The sequence below is a fragment of the Coptis chinensis genome, chromosome 2 (genome assembly GCF_015680905.1).
Source record: "Coptis chinensis isolate HL-2020 chromosome 2, ASM1568090v1, whole genome shotgun sequence".
NCBI classification, from domain to species: Eukaryota; Viridiplantae; Streptophyta; class Magnoliopsida; order Ranunculales; family Ranunculaceae; genus Coptis; species Coptis chinensis.
Window position 1 is genome coordinate 72,673,738 of NC_141457.1, and position 24,335 is coordinate 72,698,072.

At 36.0% G+C, this 24,335-nt stretch overlaps 1 protein-coding gene across 1 annotated transcript; it reads left to right on the forward strand.

The window, feature by feature from the left end:
* Positions 1-589: 589 nt before the first annotated feature.
* TAF2 (TBP-associated factor 2) lies at positions 590-22,060 on the forward strand. Its single transcript, XM_086589802.1, has 25 exons — positions 590-774; positions 856-1,312; positions 1,414-1,559; positions 1,649-1,715; positions 3,977-4,176; positions 4,281-4,434; positions 6,445-6,529; positions 6,636-6,727; positions 7,971-8,093; positions 8,175-8,228; positions 9,583-9,651; positions 10,251-10,348; positions 10,468-10,812; positions 10,919-11,006; positions 11,196-11,321; positions 11,775-11,831; positions 14,289-14,368; positions 14,509-14,551; positions 17,777-17,863; positions 18,487-18,576; positions 19,660-19,715; positions 19,800-19,890; positions 19,970-20,135; positions 20,251-20,422; positions 20,823-22,060. Exons 1-25 carry the CDS (start codon positions 650-652, stop codon positions 21,985-21,987), a joined length of 4,236 nt encoding a protein of 1,411 aa, XP_086445928.1. The 5' UTR covers positions 590-649; the 3' UTR covers positions 21,988-22,060.
* The last annotated feature ends 2,275 nt before the right edge of the window (positions 22,061-24,335 follow it).

The following is a 24,335-nucleotide window of genomic DNA, read 5'->3' on the forward strand; positions in this document are numbered from 1 at the left end:
TTTTGTTTTTTTTTTTCTTTAGGTAGGATTTCAAAGAATAAGATATATAAAACCAACGATAATAGAGAACGTCACGGGTCTTTGACTACGTTAACAAATAAAGGTACAATATAATGATATGAATGCTAAATTGTTGGCTAAGTTAATCAAAGAGACATTACAATGGCAATAACATAGGGATGTTATGATTTAAGTCTATTTATAAACTAATTTAAAAAAAATAAAAATAAAGGATAAAAACAATTATGTTTTGTTGCAGATTTTGAGTCATTAATCTTTTTCAACCACAATTTATTTCAATTCTCATATCCAGATGATCTTATGATATATAAGGTTGCTACATAAAAATAAAATTTCAAATTGAGCGGTGATTTATAGTCTAGATATATGTCGCAAATAAATTTGAATGATGATTGAGTTCAATTCACTGTATTTATTGGCCCAAGCTTCACAGTGAAAAAAAAAAAGAAGATTTAGAAAGATTATACGACTAATCAATCAGAATAATGGGCTTGCCACGTAGCAATCTAAAAAAAGCCCAAGTAAACCATCTATAAATACTCACTCACTTCTTCCTTCTCACCCCCTCAAAAGCGCTGTTGAGTTTGGGGGCCAATTACGGAAAAGCCCTTTTCACAACTCAAAAAAAATGGCGAAACCTAGAAAACCTAAAAATGAAGAGCAAAAACCAGATAACAATAATAATTCAATCGCAGTTATTCAACATCAGAAACTCTGTCTCTCTATTGACATGGAAAATCAACGAATCTACGGGTGAGTTTTTTCTTCATTAAATTTATAAATAAATGTTTCAATCTAGTTAAGTAGTTGTTGATATGAATTGTTTTTTTATAGGTATACTGAGTTGAAAGTGATTGTACCAGAAAGTGGATTAGTAGGATTACATGCCGATAATATGATTATTGAAAGTGTTTTAGTTGATGGGGAGAAAACTGAGTTTCATTTTATACCTCATTTTCAATTAATTGATGACGAGAGACGTTTTAGTTCAGTTTCTTCAACACATTCTGCTGCGGATGCTGCTTCTTCGAGTTATGTTTCTTCGCTTGAGATGGAATTAGTTCCGAACTTACTCATTTTGTGTAGTAAAGAAGTTAAGTCAGTAGACAATGAACAACAGAAATTTGAGTCAGTGGACAGTGAGCAACAAAAGGTGGAAGAAAATGCTACTGAAAAGAACGTACAAAATGGGTCGCAGACGATTGCAGAGAATGGTGTACATATAAATGGGGAAAATGGATCGCAAACAAATCAAGAAAACGGTTCGCAGTTGTCAGGCGAAGTGAAACAGGTTTATTTACTTATTTGAATGATCTTAGGCGAAATGTGAGTTAGTGTGAATTGGTGTACACTTTCTTGGTTTCTGATGTAGGTTAATAATTTTGGGTGCAGAATGTGAAGTTGATACGTATTGATTATTGGATTGAGAAAGCGGAAACTGGAATCCATTTTGATCGTAATGTGTTGCATACTGATAATCAGATAAGGCGTGCACAGTGTTGGTTTCCCTGTATGAACAACTCTTCACAGCGTTACTGGTATGGATATTGGATGAAGATTTTGGCCAATATAGATTCTGTTTTGTTTTTTTAATAGTTTTACGTTACGAGCTGTTTTATTTGTTCAGCTTTGATATGGAATTTACAGTCGCCCAGAATTTTGTTGCTGTCAGCAATGGGACTCTACTTTATCAGGTGAAGTAATGTTCTATTTTGGTTTTGTTTGGTGAATAAAATTGACTACCTTCCTAATGTTTGTAGAATGTTTTCAATATAGTATTATTACACTTGTCTACCATGCTGCATTATCAAGCCTCAACACTACTTGAAACAAAGTCGTTAAGAGACATGTAGGAAATACTGCACAGACAAAACTCCCTTGGTCCCTTTTGCATTAAACACGAACACGGAATGGCTTGGGGGATTTTCCAGTTGGGTTTCCTTTCCCACTAAAACTCCCTTTGAAGAATAAACCTTTTTGGAAAACTCTTGTAATTACTGTTCATTTATTTTAAATAGTTTTTCTTTGGTGAAGGGGATAAGCAAGCATTCATGTCATCCAATGAATCATCAATTTTAGTACTAGATTACTGCATAGCAGTTTGGGGGTGTGAGCGGAGGGTGGAGGAGAGAGAGAGAGAGTTTCCAGCAACAAAAAAAAAAAAAAAAAAAGGAGTAGAAAGAGGGAGGGGGGGCTTAGATAGACAGCAACAAACGACATTTAGTGTCCCATTTCCAAATCCAACTCAAAAATGTTTGCTCCGCTCATTTGATTAGCAACGGGACCTTTGTGTGAGGAAGAATCGTTGCTGACCCTAACTAATGTAATCTCCAATGATCTCTCCTTGTCTTACATCGTAGTCTAGCTCAATTGTTGCTTTTCATTACTGTATACCAAAAGAAAGTTGAACATCCGTGTATACCCAATCAAAGTTGCGTGCGGTCACCACTCACCTATTATTTCAGCATTCTCTTAGAACATAAATCAATCTTCATTGTGATTTCTGATATATTTTATAGGTCTCTGTGAATATTATCAACTGTTTGGGTCCCTTTATTGGCACCATAACTAGCATTCAAAAATGTAATTAACATAATACTAGATAAGTTTGGAGATAATATATTTTTAAATTTTCATTTTGTCACGCCTATAAATCCTCAAAATTATTCAAGAGGGGGCTGACTGGTTGTTAGCGTTTAGCAAATGATTAGTCTCCTATTTAGACTCCTACTTTGATGTGCTTATCGTAGGATTGCTTTAAGTTGTCCAAGATTTTGTCTTTTGGAGTATAAGGGAGGTGAAGGTTGTAGTTGCTAGCCACTTGTGGAAGACAATCTTTTGAGTAAATTTCTGTGGGAAAAACCACTATTTACCAGGACCATTTAAAGTAGTAGAAGATAGAAAGAGGTCTTTTAGGTGTTGTGAAGAAAGAGAAATACAAAAGCAGGTATCGTTAGAGTGAAAGATGTGATTTCCAATGGTAAATGGATTCCAGCAGTACCACTGGAGATATTATGTAAAGATCTATGAGATTCTTCCTTAATTGAGTTTGAAATCTGTTCTAGTGTTGTGATTGTGTGTCACCCTATCTCTGTGGTAAACTAGATAATGAAAAAGGGGATGAAGCTCATATGGTAGAGCGCTCGCTTAGCATGCGAGAGGTATGGGGATCGATACCCCACATCTCCACTATCACTTTTGGAGTTTTAGGTGTCCAGTGGCCCGCTGGTGAAGAGTTGGGGGCCGTCCCCGGTCTTAGGATCAATTCTCCCCTTCACCTTAAAAGGTTCATTAAAAGGTTTAAGGGTTAAGCTGCATTAAGTTCTATGTATAAAGAAACGTAAAGTAGGTAATGATCTGTTGTTTATTACTCGGTTTATTTTTGACTTATGATTGAAGAAGAGTTTCCTCGCTTAAACAGTTTTTTGCCTTGCAATGGAGCAAACCATTCAAGGCCCTAAACTAAGAATGGTGAAAACGTGGAGAGGGAAATCATGGTTGTGCTATAAACTTGGATGTCGGAAACAATTTCTTGAGCTCTGAGTAGACGTGGAGTAAGAGCTTCATCTGTGGTAACGCACACTTATCAGGCAACAGACCCATCTATGGGAGGGCCCCTTGTTTGACGTGTACCAAAATGGAGTTTTTCTGCTTTCTACTACTTTGCACCCTTTTAGCTTTTGATTGGGTCTTTTAACTAATTTCCAATCTTTGACTGACCACTCAACTTCATTGGTTAGCTCGTTCCTAGTTCCTACTTCCCCCGCTGGTGCTACCTGTTTTGCCTTGAACAAACCTGGGAGTTGAATATTACATGGCTTTAGACAAGCATAAATTGTTGTATTTTGATTTTGATTTTGATTGGAACTAGCATGGAATGACATTTCATTATCGTGCTCATTAATTCAGAATAAAGATAAACAATGAATATATATATATTTTTTATCTGTTGCAGGTCTTGAGCAAGGACGATCCTCCCCGCAAAACTTTTGTCTACAGTTTAAGTGTTCCCGTTGCTGCTAGGTGGATATCCTTGGTGGTTGCACAATTTGAGATCCTTGTAGACAGTCATAATGGCATCATATCGCACATGTGCTTGTCCCCTGACATCTTGAAGCTTCGGAACACCGCTACTTTTTTCCATAGTGCATTCAGGTTCAGGCTCTGTGTATTTATCATCTTTGTCCCACTATCATGGTCAATATATTGTCTTTCTGTTTTGACGTTGAAATGAATTTTTAACTTTTCTGCATTTACAGCCATTATGAGGATTACCTTTCTGCTCCCTTTCCATTTGGATCATACAAGCAAGTTTTTATTGCTCCAGAGATGACAATATCCTCCTTGAGCATTGGAGCTTCCATGAGTATCTTTAGTTCCCAAGTTCTTTTTGATGAGAAGGTCATTGATCAGGTCTGCTGATTCTTAAAACTATGTGGTCATTTAGTTCATTTCTATGTCTTAAACATTAGGAACATCCAACTCAAAACCAATTGGTGATGAGTGGAGTGGCCTCGGGTACTATATACTCTACTGCAAGGCTTTAATTATCCTATGTGGGACTATACTAACATTTCAACGCTATGCTCCTTTTATCGGTAAAAAAAAACACAACACTCCTGTGTTCTTGTCTATATTTCTAGGATCTGAGATTTTCCATCTACCTTAGTGCAACATTACAATGCTTACTTGCTTCGTGATTGCTTTTGTGTTTTGTGTTTTGTGTTTTGTGTTTTGTGTTTTGTGTTTTGTGTTTTGTGTTTTGTGTTTTGTGTTTTGTGTTTTGTGTTTTGTGTTTTGTGTTTTGTGTTTTGTGTTTTGTGTTTTGTGTTTTGAGCAACCGTCATATTGAGTGCAGTTTCTTTAAGAGCATAGATCACCTTCAAAACACAATTTCTATTGTAGCATACCGGCTCCCTAAACTTTATTAATGCCTTGGATTGAGGTGCCTGGGTTAAAGGTGATGCAGGGAGTGGAGAGAAGATACCTTAGTGAGAATGAACTAGGCTTACCCAAACAAATTGCAACTACTACATTACAAATCTGACGTTCTATAACATTGGATGAATTACTAATTTAGGATCAAATAAAAGCTGCTAAGTCTAAAAAACTGAAAATACGGTGATGAATAGAAATCTAGTTCAAACAGAATCAACTGGATTGTTCCTCAAACCATTTTTTTTTTCTATGAATTGTTATTTAAAAGTATAAAACTAAAGAAAGAAAATATTGTTGTTAGAACTCTGGGTTTCAATATGTTTTCTCCTGTATGTATTAGTGAACAAAGTCTTTCAATTTTAAAGGTCTGAGGAACCAAAATTTTGGTAATACCAGTCGGAATCTCTGTGAATTCCTGTAGTGAAACTTTGACTACCGAAATGGTTTCAGATTTTTTTTGAAATTTCCTTTGGTGAACTTTCAAAGGGCACCTGAAATCAGTCTTCGCCAAAAGTAAAACTTAGGTAATAAGAAGTGTTATCTGAGCCACCTAAACTTTGAAGAATCAAACCAAACTTTTTATGTAGCATATTGATGAGATAATTGTTGATACGAGGTCATCAAAAAAATTAAAATCATATAGACAGCACCTAGGTTTGTGCCTGACCCCATGGTTCAACCTCGCATAAATTTGAGTTGACTTATAGACTATAAATGAAACCAAATATTTATTTATGAACGAATAAGCATCATTTCTAAAGGCATAACACCTGGAATTTTCTTTGGTGCTTTCATCGAGTTTCTTGAGTTTTGATGATATACTGTGGAGTTTACTATCTTGGAAATAAATGCTGTTTATGTGAATTTTGAAATTTATAATTTGAAAATAGTTGGAACCACTTCCCTATTTTTTAGTTGGACACAAAAGTCCTGCTTTTCTTTACCAATTAAAGTAAATGAAATATTTGGTTGATTAGTATCTGAAGTGAGTTTCTTTTCAAACTTCGGAAAGTAGTGACTCCATCTATAACACTTGCTTCTCACACTATGTGCAATGCTTCACTGTACTTGTCGTTAGACTTTACTTTATATATTTATATTATTTTATTTTATTTTCTGAAGTATGTAAGGTTTGATCCCATAAACATTTTGGTTTACTCTTTTCAATCCTTACAATGACTGCTTGCTCCTTTCATAATATTCCTCTTGCCCTGTGTTGCATGGGTACGGGACAGAGTGTCTGGTTTGGACACGGGTACGACGATTTGGACACGGCAAGATCTGAGAATTAGGGTCTGTTTTGCTTGTGTCCGGGTGTCCGTACCAGTGTCCGCAGGACATGGGTACGCGATACAGAGGAAATTAGGGCGTACCCATGCAACAGTGCTCTTGCCATTAAGTTAAATATGTAGATTTCTTTCTTGTTGATGTTTTTATTTTTCAACATTTTGGTAACTGATAATCGTTTGCTATTTGTTGAAACAGACTATTAGTACAAGGATAAAACTTGCATATGCCCTTGCAAGACAGTGGTTTGGAGTCTATATCAGTGCTGACAGTCCCAGCGATGGTAAACTACTAAACTTCTAACATGTGTTTTTGCCAAACGATGGATCAACAGTAACTGTGGACCTGATTAGATTAACGAAAGAAGTATATATGGTTGCTTTTGGCAGAATGGTTATTGGATGGTCTAGCTGATTTTCTTACAGATTCATTTATTAAGCGATTTCTTGGAAATAATGAAGCGCGTTACCGACGCTATAAGGTTTGTTTCCTTTTTGATGCTATTATGCTTATGCATGTATTTTATGTTGGAAAGTAGGAGATAAAGTTCCAAAATGTGCATGCTACTATGTTGGATCTTGCGTAAGGTGTCATTAAGTTAGATCTTTTGGATTCTTGTGAGATGATAAATGTGTTTTTAGCCCGTTGCTTCCTTAGAAATTATGGGAGACCTGGTTGTATTACAGCTCTTCACTTTTGTGTGTGATGCAGATGGTTGGGAAATCAATCTATTTGGGGTGTTTTGGATACTAGAACATTCATATGTGCACATGCTTTGACATTTGTAATAGAATATTTTATTCTTGGACAAATAATTAGACAAGTGACAAGCACTAATAAAATCTTACTCACCATGTTATTAATGAAAGTCGTGAAACCATACATATTTTGCATGTGATGAATGTATTTCTACCCGTCTACCACAATGTATACACACTGATCATTGTAGAGACTAGAGACTTACTAGGAAAACCATGGAATATACATAAATGAAGTATCACGGTAATGGATTGGAATTGTCGAAGTAGTATATACATTATTATAGTGTGGAAGAGTAGTATATAAGGGTTGAATTTACATCTAAGTAGCATTATGTACTCTATGTTAGACATAACAAGATCAAAGGTTCGACACTGACTGTAGCTACTGTGAGATGCTGAGATCACATAGTTGGGAGAATGTACAGTTCAAGATAGGTTGTTCCCAGTGAAACTGTACAGGTAGATAGACATAGACCCCAGAGAATGGAGGGTTAGAAGGAAAAGTGGGTGAATTCTGTGAGATTTCGACTGAGGGACGTAGGGAATCTGAAAGCAATCATATCATGATATTGGTGTAATCAGGTTTTGGTCTTCATTATAATCAGGTTTTTGGCGTCATCTTTTATATTGACTTGTTGCCGTTATTGGAACAATCTTATACCAGGTGTGTGCATGAAAATTAGGACTATGCTGTTGCCCATGAAACTTGGCTTTTATTTGTGTATATTCTCCTCTTATATTAAGCACCACTGTTTGGTTTTTGTGATACTTTTCAACCATAAATTACTCTATCAAGTCCATGCATTTGATCTAAGAGCAGTTTTGTTCCTATGAGTTGTGTGTATTCGAGAGATTTAGTTTGATTCGAGTTATATCAAATTACGAAACTGCAAGCTCTCTACTTAATTAAATTTCCCTACTTCTTACTTCTAAGTTATAAGCACCTTTTTCTTGGCTGTGCAGGAAAATTCTGCTGTATGTAAAGCTGATGTTAGTGGTGCCTCTACATTAAGCTGCTCTGCTGCCACAGATTTATATGGAACTCAATGCCTGGGTTTATCTGGGAAAATCCGATCTTGGAAATCTGTATGTCAACCGTCGCTTTTTGGTTATCGACTCATTTTTACTGTAATATTTTTGTTTTTTCTTACCTTCTATATTTGATAGGTGGCAGTTCTTCAAATGTTAGAAAAGCAGATGGGGCCTGAGTCTTTCCGTAAGGTGAGTGTACTTGTGGGAGGTCAGGGAAAACGATTTTCAATGTATGACATCACCAACATCGTTGGTTCTCTTTTTAATGAGTGAGGACAATGCTGACTCTTACCCTGATTCACTTCATCAAGTCACATGCTGGCTTAGGTTATCTGTAACTTTGACTTAAACTATATTCCTCATTTCCCTTGCTTGTCTACTATTTATTGGTGTTTCCATCCTTTACATGCATGTCCTCATACTCAATATGTTAGTTATTAAGAACTACCCTTCTGCCAAGTCTTAATGATGAACAAACTTGATTAGTGGGATGGGTAAGTTGTTTAAATTGTTAAATACCCATAACAGGTGATTTGTTTCTGCCGTCTCACAAACAACCATTGTGCATATCCTATTATGTAGTACATCTGTTGATAATCTGATCTAGTTTCTTCCCTGTCACATAATGATGTCAAAGGCATTTCCTAGGCGCCAGACCCACTGAGGCGCTCAAGGCACCAACTAAGGGGAAGTTGTAGGGGCTTGTTGCCAAAGGCAATGTCGAGGCGCCATTTAAGGGGTCTAGCACCTCACCCAGCCCTTGACAGCATCAGATACCTCCCTGTTTTCCACTTACTATCATGTAGGACTGTAGGTGCGGACGTGCGGGTTGTTACTGTATAGTGGAGGAACATGATTTGTTTGGATGGCATCACATATTTGGCACTAGATGATTTTTCTTACCCCCTTGATGTGCTATAGCCATCAGAACTATCTATATACCTTTTTTCCATCTTCTTTTAGACTTTTAGCATAACTGTTTCCTCTTCGTCCAAGCAAAGATATGAATATTGTAAAAAGTGAGCATCGAGAGTGGTTAATAACAGCATTTAATGGACTCTTCTGAGTTAATAACAGCATTTAACTATCTATATACCTTTTTTCCATCTTCTTTTAGACTTTTACCATTACTTTTTCCTCTTCGTCCAAGCAAAGATATGAATATTGTAAAAAGTGAGCATTGAGAGTGGTTAATAACAGCATTTAATGGACTCTTCTGAGTTAAACATAGCCGCGCCTTCTCAATGATGTATTCCTTTTGCTTGTGCTGCTCTTTTGTATTAGGCAGTTGATCATCAATTTCTTTTCCTTTGTTTAACATTACTTGCTAAATTGTCTGCTGACATTGTTTAAATACACTTTCCAACATGTATTAGCTGCTTAGGGTCGGATTTTATACCCTTCACAGTTCATTTGAAAGATCTTGTTTCATTTCGTTGGAGAGATCCGTGTGATAATTTATTATATTTTTCCTCTGATCTCATAGATCTTTCGATTGTTAAAAGTTCCTCACAACAACTTTTTTTCATGTCCCATAATTCAGATTTTGCAGGTAATCATCCTCCGGGCTCAAGATAAAACCCGCTCCTTGAGAACTCTTAGTACAAAGGAGGTGAGGATTACAGCCTTATTGTGATTTCGTTACTATTAATTTTGCTGCTTAATCTGGTTTAGTTACTTATTCCGCCACTTTGTTAATCCAATAAGAAGACGTGTTATTTCATTTATTTTTCGTTGGTGACATGGAGAACATGGGCCCTTTGCGCCAAACAGAGCCTGCTCTGATACCAATGTGGAACTATAGAGATTTATATTTTGCTATCAAAATACACCAAGTATGTGTACAAAGTCTAATATACATTTTTAGAAAAATCTGATGTAAATGATTAAATATTAAAAACATGTATGTATGTATGAATGGTAATAATATCATCTGTGATCGGATTCTAAACTTCCCACAATAATAGTTTGCTTTTGCTGCATATTTTTGAGAAATTTATTTACATCTGTGTGATTATTGGGGGGTAGTCCATCTCTCATAGGTCATCAGGACATCAAGTTAATTGAAGGTGACACTGTTGCTTATTGATGTGGTCATAGTTAATTAGAGCAGGTTGTTTATGTAATTATGATTTCCAAGGGTGCTGCCTTTGAATGAATTTTGTGCTAGTGTATGGGGGTTAATAATATATATTTGAATGTGAAATGCAGTTTCGACATTTTTCCAACAAGGTTGGCAATCTTGAACGCCCATTCCTCAAAGAATTTTTTCCTCGTTGGGTGGGATCTTGTGGTTGCCCAGTTCTAAGGTTTGGATTAAATGAGCTAGAAGCTAGATTTGACTTTAATTTTCTCCAAAGACAAACCACTTTTACTTGGTAAACTGTTTCATTTTCCCTTTCCCCCCTTCATATTTTTATATTTGCAGGATGGGATTGTCCTATAACAAAAGGAAGAATATAATCGAATTGGCAGTCTTCAGAGGTTGCACTGCAGCTCAAAACGCTGTTTCAGTGGAACATAGTAATAATCATGACAGTGAAACCAGAGAAGGTGATGTTGGATGGCCTGGGATGATGAGCATTAGAGTTTATGAACTGGATGGTATGTATGACCATCCAATTTTGCCTATGTCTGGTGAAGCTTTGCAGCTGCTAGAGATACAGTGCCATTCGAGACTGGCTGCAAAACGAATTCAGAAGCCTAAAAAAGGTTCAAAACTTGATGGGTCTGATGATAATGGTGAAACTCCTACCGCCGATCTACGTACCAAGTAAGTCGTTGTTTTTTAGTATATAGTGATTTGTTCTCTCTGTTACAGGGTCAATGATTTTTTCTGTTTTTCTTTTTAACTGTGCAGTGTTCTCTTTTTTGGACAGTGCGGAATCACCCTTGCTTTGGCTGAGGGCAGATCCCCAAATGGAATATCTTGCCAAAATTCATTTCAATCAACCCATTCAGATGTGGGTAAGATAGCTTTCCTGTGCTATGATGAATAAATGATGATCATAGTCCATTGTTTTCATTATCTGCATTGTACTGTTCATGCATGGTATGGCAGATTCCTATGTTAAGTCGTAGCATTATTCGCCTATCTTAACTATGATCATGTCATTTTGACTCTTTTTTTAAGCTAAAACTCGACATATTCTTCAGATTAATCAATTAGAGAAAGATAGAGATGTTGTTGCTCAAGCACAAGCCATTGCAACTTTGGAGGCACTACCACAACTCTCATTTTCAGTTGTTAATGCTCTGTATAATTTCCTCAGTGATTCAAAGGTTTGGATATGTATTTCCAGTATGTTTTTACTCGTTTTACATAACATCATATAAAAGTATAAAGCCACTCCCCAAACGTACAAAACCATATCTCATCCTACCAGTTGAATTAAGGGCTGATATTTTGTAGATATGATCTCCCCACCATGAATAACATGCCCACCAAATTTTAGCTTATTCAAATATGTCTAACCTAATCAAATGTTATTATGAAATTGGAAAATTTTGGACCGTTAGATAAACGCTCAAAATTGAACACTAGTTTTCGCAAGATTAAACATATTTAAATAAGATGAAATTTTGTGGGCATGCTATCCATTGTGAGAAGATCATATCCACAAAAAATCGGGTCTTAATTCAATTTGTAAGTCGATGGAGTCGCTCGGGAGTGGCTCTATCCCCTCCCCAAGTATAAAACAGGTTTGAATTCTGAGTTTATGAATTTGATGTTAGGCCTTTTGGAGAGTCCGAATTGAGGCCGCATTTGCTTTGGCTAATACAGCGTCTGAGGTACTTCTGATTCATCTAATTAGGATTTTTTTAAATTTTTTTTTATGTTTATGTTTACATTTTTTTCTTATTTCAGTAACTTTGCTTTAGTCATGACTTTAAGAAGAAACTATGAAAGAGCACCAAGAATTGGTTGGGTAATTCTGTACCTTGTAGTAATGGCCACAGGAAGCACCCTCTAGGACAAAAAAAAACCCCTATCAGAACGCTTTCCTAAGTCAGGACCAGTGATAAGGAAGTGCTAATATCATTGATTCGCGTTTATGCCCCAAGATTTTGAGTAAATTCTCTTTTACAAACATAAACCTTCGAAATGCAAAGGCGTCACTTCCAAGTTATGTTATATGGACAAGCCATATTTCAAAAATAGTCCGTGTCGGATACGTATCCACGTGTCCGTGTCGGACTCGGACACACATGGACTCATATTGTATGTGATATACTTCAATTTTTTATATTTCACCGTGTTAGACACTTCGTTTCCGTGTCGGATACGGACACATGTACCCGTGTCAATGTAACTTAGCTTCCAAGTATTGGTTTCTCCTTACTAATGGGGGATGACAAGGTTTCAGGCACTTCATTATATTTAAAGGCTTAATGAAGTTATACTTTGTCCCGAACCGTATGTATACTCTCACAGCTGAGACCTGAATATACTCACAGCTGAGAATAGAGAAAAATTAAGGGCAAATTGTCCATCATCAACTACAGCTCATGGCGCGTTAGTTGCAAGGGTATAGCCTCGAGTCTGTAGCTTTACAAAACCAACAATGCCATATTCAAATATATTCTCGAAATCTAAGTACTTAATTTGATTGGTTAAACACACTGTGGTATATATCAAAATAATAAGCTGTGGTATTTGGTTGCGGAAATTGGTTTTAGTTAAGGGTGGAATTCGAGCTAAACAAGCCGAGCTTTACCGTGTTCAAGCTCGACTCGCTAATTACATGAGCTTTAAATTGAGCTCGAGCTCGGCTCATATAGTAAACAAGCGAGCTCGAGCCGAGCCCAAGCCGCTCGGTTATTTTACACTATAAATATGCTATTTGAGCTAAACGAGCCGAGCTTCATCAAGCTCATTTGTTACACGAGCTTTAATTTGAGCTCGAGCTCATATAGTTAAACAAGTGAGCTCGAGCCGAGCTTAAATGAGCCAAGCCCAAGCCGAGCTCCGAGCCCTCGGCTCAAATTCCACCCTTAGTTTTAGTCTATGTATTTTTCATATTTTATACTTTTTAGATAAAAACATAACTTATTATGGTTGTAAATAGTAGCCGCTACATATGTTATTTATTTATCTGACCTTTAACTCCTAGATACGATTAAATGTCCAAACCAGGTCGACATTCTATTTTGTTGAGATCCATGCTACTTGTAACTTTTCAATTTCTTAATGTGTTACATATTCAGCACTCAGTAACAACCTTTGCATTAATACCTATTCAGTTGTCAATCCATACTTGTTAATACAGGCTGCTATTCGGCTACTACCTTCTCGATTATATCTCCATTATAGCACTGATAATGTCTCCACTTAACCAACACTGCAAAAGATGTAGGTTTGCTCAAATAGGTTCGATCATCACTGAACCACAGGTTTTGGATGTGGGACTAAACACCTGGCGAAACCGTTATCCCTCTAGGGTTAGACACCTTTATGCCACAAGCTTGGGATGGTATCCTAGGACCTCGGGGTCTCACATTCCTACTCCTAGGAAGAGCCCTGCTAATGTTATGCTAATAGTTGAAGTAAAGTTGGTGTAATTGTGAAGACCAAAGTGAGAACAACACATGAACGCCCTCGCCAGCTACTTAAATTTCGAAATATGTGTTTTTCTTGGGGAGAAATTGTAGTCATCTATCACCTTTAGAAATTGAAATCTGATTATGCTAGACACAGAGATACCAGGTGAGGAAAGGAAAGATTTGCGTGCTCATTACGAACCAATCACAATTAGGTCATGCATACTTGAAATTTGCAAAGAAAATGGTTTACCACAATGACCTCGCCTACGTACGTTCTGAGTGATTACAGCCCTGCGTGTGTATAATGAGGTGGTCATACGCGGTTGTCCGTATTCCTTGATTGTTGAGCCTGTGGGGTTCGTGAAATTGATATACTAGTTTGCCAATTCCAAGATGGTAGATTTGGCGAAAGACTGAGCAACCAACCTCAAATGATGAACCATCTCAAAGGTCCACAATTTCGTTACCTTAAAAGCGAAAAATGTCAGTTTCTGAAATGTTAGCTATGCTAACGAAAGGGAAAAAGCTATATGAAAATCTCATTGTCCTATACATTTAAAAACGACTTTAATAGTAGAAGTATTTAATTTGTGTTCACACTTTGTGATATTGTTGTGAATGTGATTGGTCCATATCTTCTGTAATAGTGAACTTTTTTGGAATGGGTCGTAATTTAAATGTGGATTATTCTTAATTCTTTTGTAGGATACTGACTGGGCTGGTTTACTCCATCTGGTTAAATTTTACAAGAGCCGGAGATTTGACGAGACCATGGGACTCCCTAGGTGAGGTTATTTGCATTCTGCATTATTCGAGTACATTAAGCATGTGAGTAGTATCTAGTGATGTTCTGAATGAACAGAACTCTGCTTATATGGCCGACAATTTTCATAATATAGTTTTATCGTTTATTGTTAAATTCCAGGCCGAACGACTTTCATGATTTCCCAGAGTACTTTGTTCTTGAGGTAATGCAGTGAGGTAGGCCTTGTATGTGTTGTATCTTTGTATGTGGTCATAATTTTTTTCCTTTTGCTGCACACAAGCATAAACCCACTAGTCGACATGTCTGTCTGCGTCTATGTGTATGTACAAATAATAGTTATAGGATATACTTACAAAATGTGTATCTACAGTAGATTTCCGAAGCGTCATTGGAAATTTCAGGAGATCACTGATATGTATATTTATACGGTATTTCTATCATTTCCGTAATGATTCAACCTTTCTTCTTGGTCAAACTGTTCCTTTTTCGAGAGTCGAAGATTTAGTTGAAATTGGAGTTTCATATGTGCAAGGAAACACCACCAGTTGGAGAGCTCATATGTAAATTGCACAAGGCTGCCTGCCTAAAAGTTACTCCTGTTAATTGATAGAAAAATATTTGCCTTTGGACATATGCCAGTGTCACCTTATATATCCTTAGAAAGTAAACTTTACACTGTAAAACTCTACAGAAATTTGCATCATATCTAGAGGGATACATGAACCATCAGTCATTTTCAGCTGAGTAATTTGTCTAATTCTTCTAATGCTTTTACTCTTTTGAGTTTCTCCTGTGAAACTTTTGTACTCTGTTCTGTTTTTAAGATGACGTTAACTCTATATATCCACTCACAATGAGTTTATAATTAGTGAAAATAAAATGGAAAGCTGGAAATATTTTTTTCCCTTACAGAGATACTGCAAAAAGTGATGTTAAAATTGTTTGCTATGTTAATGGAAGGCAGTTTTACTCTGAGCTCTTGGTAATATGTTCATGTTTTTAAAGTTTATAAATTGGGGATCAATGAAAGGCAATGGACCTTGGGACATACCAGGCTGCGAGTCTCACAGTGAACACTATTAGAATTCTCAGGAAAGACAGGAATTCACAACTACCCATCTTTCTGGAGTTATTCGCTTTGTATTAATACAGCACCAAAGTTCTTGAATTTAATATTTTCATTAGCTAGGAATACTTTCCATCTTGATTTGTATGGGTCGGAGTAACTTCATGTTCCATCTGATCCAGTATAATCATGTATTTAAGAAGACATTTTCTTTTTAGCTCTGGATATGGACCTATCTCTTAGAGAGATCTTCAATGAATCCTTGAGCTGCTAAGGGTGTCTTATTCTGGATCCTTCTTGGACTCCAAGGAAATAAGAACTGGTCATTGATTATGGAATTTTCCCCGGGGCACTAGCCCCCTACTTTGTAGACGATCGTATTAGATCTCATACATTCATGTCTCCTTCAGTCCTTTTACATAATTATTTTAGTATTCTAGTAAGTGTTGCTTTACGGCTGGATGTTACTGTTTCGACAAGGCCTAAATAATTTTATCTTATGTTATTTGTTTAGTTAAATTTTATGTGTTGATTACCTTTACTTATCCGTTATGCTGTTATGGGTTCTTTGGCTTAGGCCTACAAAATCTTTGTATTATGGTTTTTTTTCAATACTTCCAACTGTATAATTTTTTGCAATTGCTTATTAGAATTATGTCAATTTGGTGAAACAAATAGAAAAAATGATCCATGTAAAAGTGCCTTTTTTAAACCCATGTTTATTAGATACTTCCCCAGATACCATATAAGTCTTTTTCAGGAAATAATTAAGAAAAAAATACATAGATGGGTAAAGAACTATACCCTTAATCAAACATTGGGGCTCAAACTTTTTTTTGAGCAAGTTTGGGTATCCATGTCTACCACGTTTTGCAACGTTTGGTTCTGTTTCACTTTCGTCCCTTTTTTTCACATGTGGCACACCTTTTTTTTTTTATCAAATTATTTTCCTATGTGGCTGTGTAAAAGTTGCCCTGTGGTATGCTGACATATAGAATCCTCCAAAATCGACATAAATCGATTATTTGGCAGATATCGCCATAGCAACCTAGTGAATATTTCGGGAAGAAAAAACATTATTTCGATCTTTCAAGCTTCTCTAATGGCAGAAAGAGAACTGACGGCGGTTTAAGGTGTCGGCTTCATTGTTTGAACTGCCCCACCATCTTTGGCTTTCAATTTATTACTTTCCGAAAAAACATGCGATACACTATCAAAAAATGAAAAAATATTGGTGATAACAAAAGTTGATTAGTTTAGATAAAGTTATCACTACCCACAATAAATCATCAACTCAAAACTTTTCCGATTCCGATTAGAGATTTGGGTTTTTAATTTTCATTTTCCGATTCCAAAGTCCAAACTATAAGTTTGAAAGGAGGAATCAAGAAAGAAATAACTTTAAGTGTTTGGGATTTGGATCTGTTTTTATTGGTAAATGCTTGGGGTTTAGATCTTGAATAACTATTTACACCGCCACCTTCTTCTCAGATCTGTTTTTTTTTTGGGTCTTGAAGAACTGGGTTTTAATCGGGTTACCTGAAACTGAAACCGACAGAGTACCCGACCCGAATGAACACCCCCTGCCGTGTGGCAACGATGTGGCAAATTTTACATAGCTACATAGGAAAATAATTAGAGAAAATGAAAAATAGCATGCCACATGTAAAAAAAATGGACGGAAATGAAACAAAACCAAACGTTGCAAAACGTGGTAGACATGGATACCCAAACTTGCTCAAAAAAAAGTTTGAACCCCAATGTTTGATTAAGGGTATAGTTCGTTACCCATCTATGCATTTTTTTCAATAATTAACTATTTGTGTACCATAGGAGACTTTTTCTATAAGAAAATGCAACACTATTGTGTCTGTGTGGGCTTAAGTGCTATTGCATAAGCACTTGAGACCCAACCACCCAGGCAATGCCCAGTTGCAACCTTGGAGCGGTGGGAGGACGTATTCAAAGATTTAATAAAGATGAGATATTTGGTAAACAATGTTTTAATACTGTATCGGTCAAGGGAAAATTAGTGAAAATGGTTATTTATTTCCCTCTACTCGTTAAAATTAGATTGTTTTGGTCATGTATGAATGAAACACATGCCCATGTTGGTTTTTGGTTATAATGTGGTTATAAGAAGTTACAGTTGCATGTATGGCTCATTAGTACTCAAAATGACCAACACTGGTAGAGGCATTTAATATATAGACAAGTTCTTTCTTGCAGTATGGTTAATGTGTTGAGGTGGTAGCGATGACTTCTGTTTGCTTTTACTTGTGTTAATGTTATCGATATTAAAAGCCTGGATTCTTGCCCATGTATGATAATGACATAGACCAAATTGTTAATTTTGTACAGGCAATTCCCCATGCAATAGCCATGGTGAGAGCAGCAGACAAGAAAAGTCCAAGAGAAGCAGTTGAGTTTCTTCTACAGCTTCTGAAGGTAATTCGGCATAAGCAAGTTTCTTATATGTACACTGAAATGTTTGTTGTGCACTTGAGACCACTGTTCTTTCCTCACATGTTATGAATGCGACAAAAATACTTTTTAATTAAGAAGTACTTCATTGACATGATGACACCTGCGTTTCTGATATGTATTGCCAGCCTTTTCTTATATATTGAAAAATTTCATGCTATGGTGTTAAAAATCAACAAGAATGCTAAACCTACTTTTGAGTCAAAAGTTTCACTAGATAGGAGCATAGATGGGAATTTTCTACTGTCATACTGAGACTGGAGCAATTTTAAAATGTTAAATTACGGGGAGGCATGGGTGGACTTTCTCCCCAAATCCCTTATCTCTTTAGCTTTCGTTTATTGAACAAATATATTTTTACATTGCTGAGATCTCAGATATAAAAAATAGGCCCACTGCAATTGCTTTCACAATAATATGAATGTCTTACACATGAGAGATTTACTATATAGTGAGTGCCACCTGGCGAACTGCGTCTGTTGTATATACCTAGCAAAATCCATACATTGTTTGTTTAGTACTTTGTAATATAGTCGTTACTTTTAGTCCTCATTACATTGTTTATTTATTTTTTCATGTTGCAACAGTATAATGACAACAATGGAAATCCTTACTCTGATGTGTACTGGCTTGCTGCATTGGTACAATCTATTGGTGAACTTGAATTTGGTCAGCAGGTTGGTGCTTACAGATTTACACTCTTTCTCTACATTATACACTAGAGGATGACATGTACTTGCACTTTGTATTAACTGAGAAGTGCTTGCAAATTAATATCGATGGTGCATGATGAGTGGATATCCTAGTAGGATCTTTATGCCTGTTTTCCTATGCAAATAACTTCTTCAGTTCTAATAAATACCAAAAAAAAAAAGGTGGTCAATTTGTCAATACACTTTTGTGGTAGCCAAAATGCCCTTCCGCATATTCACTCTCTTTCAGACCAGACTTGTTTGCCATAATGGTATGGGTTGTTTTAGTATAGCCTGAGAAGTGCTGGCATATTAACATCGATGGTGCATGATGAGTGGATACCCTAGTAGGGTCTTTATGCTTGTTTTCCTATGCAAATAACTTCTTTAGTTCTAATAAATACCAAAAAATATAAGCTCAAAAGGTGCTCAATTTGTCAATACACTTTTGTGGTAGCCAAAATGCCCTTCCACATATTCACTCTCTTTCAGACCAGACTTGTTTGCCATAATAGTATTGGTTATTTTAGTATAGCCTGTCTATGTACCTCTTACTATCAAGACAATCTCTTCCATATGGCTGAACTGGTGAACCCTGGTTGGGAATTTACTATGGACATGAGCGGGCATGCAATATGCTGTGTTACCTGCTCAGAGTTAACTTTTGAGGATGACAACCATTTACATTTCGATTTTATAAATATTTGATATTACATTAAATGACAAAAATAATGCTGACAAACCAATAAGGAACTCAAATATAGTACAATACTACAATGTTTAATTTTGTTTAAATATTTCACACAAGATGATTGTCTTATTTGATACACAGCGATCTTCTACATGGAGGTGCGATCGACTTTTTCATCCTTTTGACAATGGTAGTGGTATTTAAGTTTGGTATTGCAGAAGACTAAGATCAGGGTTTTAACTTTATTCAATCTAACTTCCCAAGTTCTGACGTGTGTACTTACTTACATTCAAATATGTGGCTTTGACTTCTCATTACTCAAGATTGAGGGTTGTATTTTTTATTCTAAGAAATTCTTCGTTTGGATACTTTGGCAGAATAAACTTTTATCATCTCTTCTTAAACGCATTGACCGGCTGCTGCAATTTGAAAGGTGTGTATACTTGTTTCTTGTGGATAAACACAAATTCAATTGAATAGTATTTCCATTAAATTGGTCTGGAATTTGATTAACCAGACTGATGCCAAGTTACAATGGGATCCTGACAATCAGCTGCATACGTAGTTTAACGCAAACAGCATTGAAGCTTTCAGCTTCTATACCTCTCGTAAGTTCTGCAATTTTTTTGTTGCATGCGTTGACCCATATTGATTATATCTCACTTAATATTGCATTACTTGATGCAGGATCGTGTATCTGAACTTATCAAACCATTTCGTGATTTTGGTACTTTATGGAAAGTTCGAATTGAAGCGAGTAGGGCACTCCTTGATCTCGAGTTTCAGTGCAATGGCATCGATGCTGCATTAATTCTGTTCACAAGATATTTAGAAGAAGAGGCATCTTTACGAGGTTTGGATGTTGAAACTGTCTAGAGATTAAGTATATAGAGGAACTCAGGTTTATCACTGTTTTGGGTAATAAATATATAGTCTCTTTTAGCTTTCTATCTACTTCTATGCTGCAGGGCAGGTGAAATTATCCTTGCATGCCATGCGGTTATGCCAGATAAAGGGTGAAGATGTCATAAAAGCTTCCACACTTGCGCTTTTGCTCCGTCTACTTGAAGGTCGTAAAGCTTTCAACAATGTCTTGCTTCGGCATCACTTGTTTTGCCTTTTTCAAATCCTTTCAGGAAGGTAAGAAAATCACCCTCTTAGATAGTTATCTGATGATTAAAAGGTAATACATGTTTTCAATTTTTATCTTTAGACAGATCATATGTTCGTTCTTCCATCTTTTTTAGTTGACCTGCAAGCCTTGCTGGTGAAAAGATTTTTCTTGGTTAAGTGATGCCATCATTTGTTTAGTACATAAGGGTTTTTTTTTTGTTTTTGTGGGGGGGGGGGATAAGTTATGCAGATGAGACGTTTTCTCCCCTTTACTTGTATTGTTTTATGAGATTTTTGAAGTGCCTTTGCCACTCTTCCTTGCAAGCATAGATTATGCTCCTGCTTGTAGATATATAAATTGCATTATACAATATCATTATCTTATGTTAACATTGTGAAGTAAATTTACCGCGATTTCCCTGAACAGGCCATCAACACTTTATGGCATCCCCCGAACTCAAGTACAGCCTTCAGGAGAGCCGAAAACCTGCAGTGAACAGATTAAAACAGCCTTTCTGAAGCTTAAGATATCTAGGCCATCCGAACCACTTGGGGATGCACAAAACCTTTTGCCTGATGCTTTACCCATTCCAGAAGATTCCAAGGAAGCTATACCCATTCCAGAAGCGTCCAAGGAAGCAGATACTGTTTCTAATGGCAGTGAGCGAAAAAGGGCCGTTCTGAAAATCAAGGTCAAACAATCTGCTGCATCAAGTAGAGCAGAGGAAGCTGAGAAAGTAGTCGTTAACATTTCTGACGGTGTACAAGATGAAGCAGAGCGAGGAGGCAGTAGTTCTATGTCTGTGGATGCCCCTGTAAGAGTGACTAGTGAGCCTTTGAATGCTGACTGTCAAATCATAGAAGAAGTTAACTCATGCCATGATCGCGATTCTCGCATAACAGCGAGCATTGGCAGTGTCAAACCTGTGAATAACTTGGATGAAAATAGAAACGAATTGCAGTGCACTGCTGACTCAAGTACAGTAGACTGTCAACCGCAGCCTGAAGATCGATCATTGCCCAACATTATCAAAGGCAACGGTGTGGGTCCAGAAACCCAGAAATATTCAAGTCTGCAGACTCTCTCAGTCGGTAGAAATGACCATGGTGCCCAGTCATTGGGTTTGGAGGACCAGGATTTCTGCAAGAAAGAAAAGAAAGATAAGAAAAAGACAAAAGATAAAGACAAAAAGAGAAAGCGAGACAAAGAAGACCATAAAGGACACCGTGATGATCCAGAGTATTTGGAGAGGAAGCGATTAAAGAAGGAAAAGAAACGGAAGGAGAAGGAAATCATGAAGTTGCAGAGTGGGAATGTGAAGTTGTCTTCGACCGCTCTACAGAGCACAAGTTTTGAACCTGGAGGTGAATTTGCATTACAGACTAGGGACCTCAGGGCATCTTTTGTTGGTCTGTGCACCAATGAGGAACCTAGAGTCAAGCCAGCGCCAGTGGAGTTGAAACCAAATGAACCTGGTAACTCCGAAGTAGTGAGTAAACCTTTAGAAACTAAAGGTGATGGTTTGGAGGGTAGTAGTTCTGTTCGTAAGATTCGTCTAAAAATAAAAGATCGGAATCTAAACAAACTTTGAGTGTACTGTATAGAATTATTCATGGAAATTTGGTAGATCTGCAATATATCAAAGGTGGTTCTTTTGTTATCGAGTCAAATGAGCAATTTTAAACGTTTGTCATCCAATGATTTCTGTACAGTGAGTTCTGTTGTGATATGCAAATTGTAACTTACTTGGGTAAGGAACTCGTAAAAGATTACAAAAAGTGAAGGTGCATTTAAATTGAAATGTGTCGTTCCTGTTGCCCAGATTTCTATTTCCGAAAGAGTGAAAAGACCCTCAAAGTTTGTCGTCACATTGTTGATCGAGATTCAGTAAATCTCTACACTATATCCGGGTTTTTAGGAGACACACTTATCAACGGAACATTGTATTTCTAATCTATATATTTTAAGATTTTAGAACCACCTCCTTTAATTATTTTAATCAATTCTTTTTTTTTAAAACAATTTACAAAAAACTCCTTCACTTTACTAAATGTATTTATAATCTATCTATTTTAAGATTTTAGAACCATCTCCCTTAATTATTTTAATCAACTTTTTTTTTTAAACAATTTACAAAAAACTCTCTCATTTCTCTACACTATATGATAGCCGGGTTTTAAGAAACCCTTCCCCACTATCGAGTAGGCTAATTTAGATCTCCTTATTTACTTAATTTAGAAACACCTCCCTCATTAAATTTATCCCTCACTAAATTTAGAATAAGCCCCACTTTTATTAATATAATTTGAATAAGGTTTTTTTTGTATTAATAATTTAGAAACACCTATTTAATGTCACTTAAATTAAATAATTACCCCCATTTTCCACATTGAAATTAAAACAAGTTCTATTTTATTATTGATAATTTAAAATAACCTCCCTAATATCACTTAAATAACATAATTATCTCTTATTTTGTTTAAAAAAAATAAATAGATGAGTCTTTCCTATATAATTACAATTACTAAAATTAGTATAGCCGGGTCTTTTGGAGGCACACTTTTCAACCAAACAGTGTATTTCTAATCTCTCTATTTTAATATTTTAGAACCACCTCCCTTAATTATTCTAATCAGCTCCCTCATTTTTAAACAATTTACAAAAAACTCCATCACTTTACAGAAATTAGAATTAGCTTCATATTATTTAAAATAATTTAGAAAACCTCTTTCAACCCTTCCTAATGTTTTTAGATTAGAACTAAAATTCAAAAAATCATACTATCCGAGATGTTAGAGCGATAGGTTTAAATACTTGAAAAAACACTGATGCGTAGCACGGTTTCTGATACTTGTCGTGAAACATCCCGCAAAATGTTAAAAAGTCAAAACAAAATTGTGCAACAATATGTCTATCACTTTTGCACCATTTTATTTTTTATGTGACAAAGTATTATGATGTTTTCATTGATGGATCGCAATATCTTGTTATATTGAGTATTGACAATATTCTTATTAAGATTTCAAGATCACTGGAAATTAAAGTGTGCTGTACTTTTTAAAATCTAACGTTGGTATTGATTAAACTTTTGCAAAAAAAATTATTTGATCGAATTAAAGGTGTGTTTAATATTTTATAAAATCTATAATAAGGTAGTTCAAGAGATGTCCAAACACAAAAAATTAATATTGAACCATCTTAATAAGAACACGAACAAAACATAAAAAACAATGGTGTTTATAAATATGTCTCTAAAAGTCACCCTCATCTCTACAGGTACCAATAACTAACCTCATCATTGTTTCCACAGTTCAATATCCGTGAGAATCCCCTTCGCATAATCTAACTGATTGTTGCATTCATTTTTTAAGTATATCTGAATTAGATCATACAAACTGCAAGTACAACGCTCCAATGCGATATAAACAAAATCTTCATCCTTCTCGATTACAAATAATTGGACCGTATTTGTATGAGATTCAGAAATAATAAGATTCAGCTTCTCTTCGGCCAGATCACAATGAACCCGCACATATCTCTTAACCACAACAGGGCGGGCATCAAACTCCCCCTCATACACAAAGGTGACTTCACTTCCCAGCCCAATTACATTTTTAGAAACAAATAAGCTATTTATCAAACGTTCATTGGCATGCTCATTAGTATAACCTGACCAACCAAAAATTCTATAAAGTTCGTTTATCTATTTGGTAATTCCGGATCTTACAGTACAACACTATTACAGTACAACACTATATGACAACAACAATAATTTTTGTTTTGATAACATTGGAGAAATGAAAAAGATTTTATTGATCCAGATCAATTTGAAGAGGTTGATGGGCATGAACATTATGATTTTGAAAATAATGATGAAGCCAAAAATGGTGTTGCTAGAAACAATGGAGATTGGGTCTCAAAGTGTTGAAATATGAGAGG